Raw genomic sequence first — 4,142 nt, forward strand, 5'->3', positions numbered from 1 at the left:
TTCAGAAGGAAGATTGAGCAATCTACTTCTGCAGTGATACTGCCTTAGAAACCCAAGGAGGGGTTGCTGTGAGTTAGATCCAACTTGATGGCAGTGAGTTTGGTTTTGTGTGTGTGTGTGTGTGTGTGTATAATATTTCTAGCTCTAATTTTAAAATGACTTCCTGCCATTTATTAAATTATAATTATAGTATATCTAGCAATACCTTAGTAAAAGTTGAAAGAATTAATGCTCTCTCTAGGACATTTACTGGTCCAAGAGGAAGACTTTAGTGTCTTCTACCATCCGGCTAACCATATTTAAATCAATCTACATGTAGGCAGTTCACTGAAGTTACCCCAAGATAAATTAATATTCTGAAAAAGGAACCAGATTCTAGAATTGGAGGCCAAAATGAGAAAAGATGTAGCCAATCTATCCCTATGACAATTTATTTGGTGTTACGGAGATGGGAGCCCCAAAGATGTTCAGTGACTTATCCAAAGTCACAGATCTACTTAATGTCAAGGTGGTATTCCAACTCTCATCTCTTGACTTAGTTCTCTTTCTACTGTTGTATATTATCCATCATCAAGTTGATTCCAACTCATTGTGATGCTACAGGATAGAGTAGAACTGCCCCATAGGGTTTCCAAGGCTGTAAACCTTTACAGAAGGAGATTGTCTCATCTTTTTCCCGCAGAGTGGCTGGTGGGTCTGAACCACTAACCTATTGGCTAGCAGCCCAGTGCTTTAACCACTGCAACTGGGTTTAAATAAATGTTGGCAGCATTTAGTACTTACAGAGAAAAGCTTAGAATGTTGTTCTCTTTCACTATTTTTTTTGGGGGGGGGGGTCACACTGAGAGGAATCGTGTTGAAATAATCTTAAATGAAGAACATATTGAAGTTAATTTTCTCCTTTTGGGCAATGGAGACTGTTAGTTTTCATGGCTCCTCGGGATGAGAGAGATAATGGGGACAATGTTTCTTCTTCCTTTACTTATTCTTCCATACTATTCCATCCCCTTCTAAGAGGATCACCTTGCTTCATAGAGATCAGGTATATCTCGCTCTCCAGTTTCACAGAACGACTGAGGTAAGATGTTTATACAATGAGAATTTCTGTCATAATGTACCTTGACACTTATCTCATAAGAAGAGTACATTGGAAAGGAAGGATTCACTAATTCCCTTACCTCTAGCCAAGGGATCTTCAAGCTTTTAAAAGGGAAGAGGGACTGATTAAGTACATGAAATCTTATATATCTATATATACACATATGTAAGTGTTAAGGCTTCTTAGAAATTGAGTTTTTTATTTTTTAAAATTTTAAGAATATTTTCAAATATTTATTTTACAGACCTTTTCAGAGGCAATTAGATTTAATGCAGAGTATGGAGTTTTTGAAGTAGTTAACAATGCTCCACAGCTTCTGGAAAAACATCTGAAAAAGATTCTACAAAGCCAGAAACCTCGAAATCCCATCTATGATGTGGTAAGGAAGGGAAAGAGTGATGCTAAACTTGCTCAAATGAATGCCTCCTTGGAAGATGAGACCATTAATGTCACCTATAATATTATGGTAAGAAAATATATTTGAGTTTATATCTTGTTAGGTAAGTAAAGCATTTGTTGAGATTAATATGAGGTTCCTTGGGCTTCCCTTTATGAAATGAAACTATATTAATTAAATTTTATTATACTAACATAGCATTTGTTAGATGCTATAGCATCTGTTAATGGCATCCGTTAGAATCTAATGGCTAATTCAATCTAGCAGTTTTGTTGATGTTTGATTATCAATATGAAAAGGCTTACTAAACGTACTTTGAATAGTTAGACTATCAGGTTAATTTTAGGTAATATAAATATATATCCCTTACATTTTAGTTTACATGCATTCTAGAAAATGTTGGTATATCGTGAATTTATTTCATTTGAGTTTTAAACCAATGCTGTCTTGCAGTTGGGAATTGATACTTCTCATCCTCGGGTTATTTTGTAGTTCTGATTTCTAGGCCTTAAATTCTGCTCTCAGTTTCTGGATCTTGCCTCCTTAGTGTGAGGTCAGGAGATCTTGGTTTTGCTATTTATTTACTCTTCAACTTACTAGTTCTCTGTACTTGAAAAATCGTAGATGATTATTTTCATCATTATCAAATGGTACCTTCCCTACCTACTACTTTGGTTTGTTGTGTGGATCAAATTAAATTAATAATGGGTGTTTAAGTATAGTATTTTCCGCTGACTTAAAATGCTTGATAGGACTAGACTAAAATAAGACACATAAGACAAAGCTCTACTTCAGCCTGAAAGTTTCTCAGTTCTTCTGTTGATGAATTCAAATATATTTCTATCTTTGGTGTTAACGTCCATCATATTACTTATTTCAGCAAAAGGATCAGGTCAAAACCTTAGGGATGTTTCCATTTTGGGCTATTTTAATATATACGATTAAAGAGGCTTTTTTTTTTGATAAAATGATAATGACCTATATAATAGTCATTACTATTAGTAGATATTACTGGAAATTTATATCTTGCTGACCAAAAAAGCAGTCACTTAGTTTGTTTATTTGATGCAATTTGATATAAAATAATTGAAATCTAGGTACTTATCTTGCCTCAAAATTAATAATCTTTAGTTGCCTGTATAAGATGAGATGGATAAAAAGAAATTATGAAAAGTGGGTATATTCACTGAAATCTAGGATAGTGATATGACCATTTTGAGGGCAGGATGTTAGTGTCTCTGTTGTTCACCAATGAACCACCAATACTCAGAACACAAACAGCAATTTAGCAGGAATTTGAAATGAGCTAAATTGCACTGACCTGAATAAAGTATTATTAAATAGAATCCATAGGAGCTCTGGTAGCATAGTGCCTAAGGCACTTGACTGCTCACCAGAAGGCTGGCGGTTCAAACCCACCAGCCACTCCTCGGAAGGAAGGTTGGGCAATCCTACTTCCGTAGTGATACTGCCTCAGAAACCCAAGGTGGGGTCGCTATGAGTTGGGGCCGACTCGACGGCAAACAACAACAACAACAACAAATAGAATCCAATCCTACTTCCGTAGTGATACTGCCTCAGAAACCCAAGGTGGGGTCGCTATGAGTTGGGGCCGACTCGACGGCAAACAACAACAACAACAACAAATAGAATCCAGCAGTACATTATAAGAAAGCTATATCAAAACCAAATATAATTCAGGAAGGCAAAGATGGTTCAATAGTAGGAAATACTTTAATAAAATACACCATATTAAGAAGTGAAAGGAGAGACTCTGTATATCATGATTAATCTCAATAAATGCCAAAAGACACTTAGTAAAATTCACTATGCAGCAGAGTATATGTCACAGTTGTACCCAGTAGGTTTTTGTGACTATCATGTTTGCTGACTCTATCAGGGTCTGTATGAGTCCTGGTGGCGCAATGGTTAAAGCACTTGACTACTGACCAAGAGGTCAGCAATTCAAACTCACCAGCCACTGCTCCACAGGAGAAAAAGATGTGGCAGTCTGCTTCTGTAAAGATTTGCAGTCTACAAACCTCTGGGGCAGTTCTAGTTTTCCTATGTGGAATTGACTTAATGGCAATGGATATCAGGGTCTAGGCCTAAACTGCCTAATGGGACATCTTGGTACTCTGAGTCCAATTCAGAGATGGCCACAGGAGTTGATATATGATCATTCTGTTACTGTTAGGGATGTTGTTCAGGATCTCTTCTTTCTCTTAGCCCATTCGGAATAAATCATTGTTATCTGTTTGTACCTACCCCAGGAAGCTCTGCTAAGTGACCAAGATCATAGCAGCCATGAGCTTGGTCAATTAGGTTATTTTCTCAAAATTCTTAATTGGGAAACAGAATGAGCAGAAAACTAAAAATAAAAGGTTAAGATGTGAAGAAAGGTCAGAGAAGCCACTGCCTCAGTAGTTGTGGTAGTTAAGATTGTGTGTCAACTTGGCTTGGTTGTGATTTTCGGTGGCCTGGCAGCTGGATGTAGTTATTCCCCATGATGACATTAGATGTGGTATGATCACCTCCATGGTGGAATCTGTTGTGAACAGTTAATTAGTTGATGGGAATTGCCTTCAGGATGTGGCCTGCTTCCAGTATATATGGAGAAGCTTTGGGAAAGGTCTCTTGCTTTTT

General features: G+C 36.9%; 1 protein-coding gene across 1 annotated transcript in view; it reads left to right on the top strand.

Moving 5' to 3' along the window:
* Nucleotides 1-1,322: 1,322 nt before the first annotated feature.
* RGS22 (regulator of G protein signaling 22) overlaps nt 1,323-4,142 on the top strand; it is a gene marked incomplete at its 5' end in the record, with an annotated part of 150,188 nt that continues 147,368 nt past the window's right edge. The window contains one exon of the mRNA XM_007934882.2: nt 1,323-1,565. Within this exon, the coding sequence (XP_007933073.2) occupies nt 1,323-1,565 (243 nt within the window). The remainder of the gene's footprint in view (nt 1,566-4,142) is intronic.

The sequence above is a fragment of the Orycteropus afer genome, unplaced genomic scaffold (assembly GCF_000298275.1).
Source record: "Orycteropus afer afer isolate SDZICR_OR568_19922 unplaced genomic scaffold, OryAfe1.0 scaffold00021, whole genome shotgun sequence".
In the NCBI taxonomy this organism is placed as follows: domain Eukaryota; kingdom Metazoa; phylum Chordata; class Mammalia; order Tubulidentata; family Orycteropodidae; genus Orycteropus; species Orycteropus afer.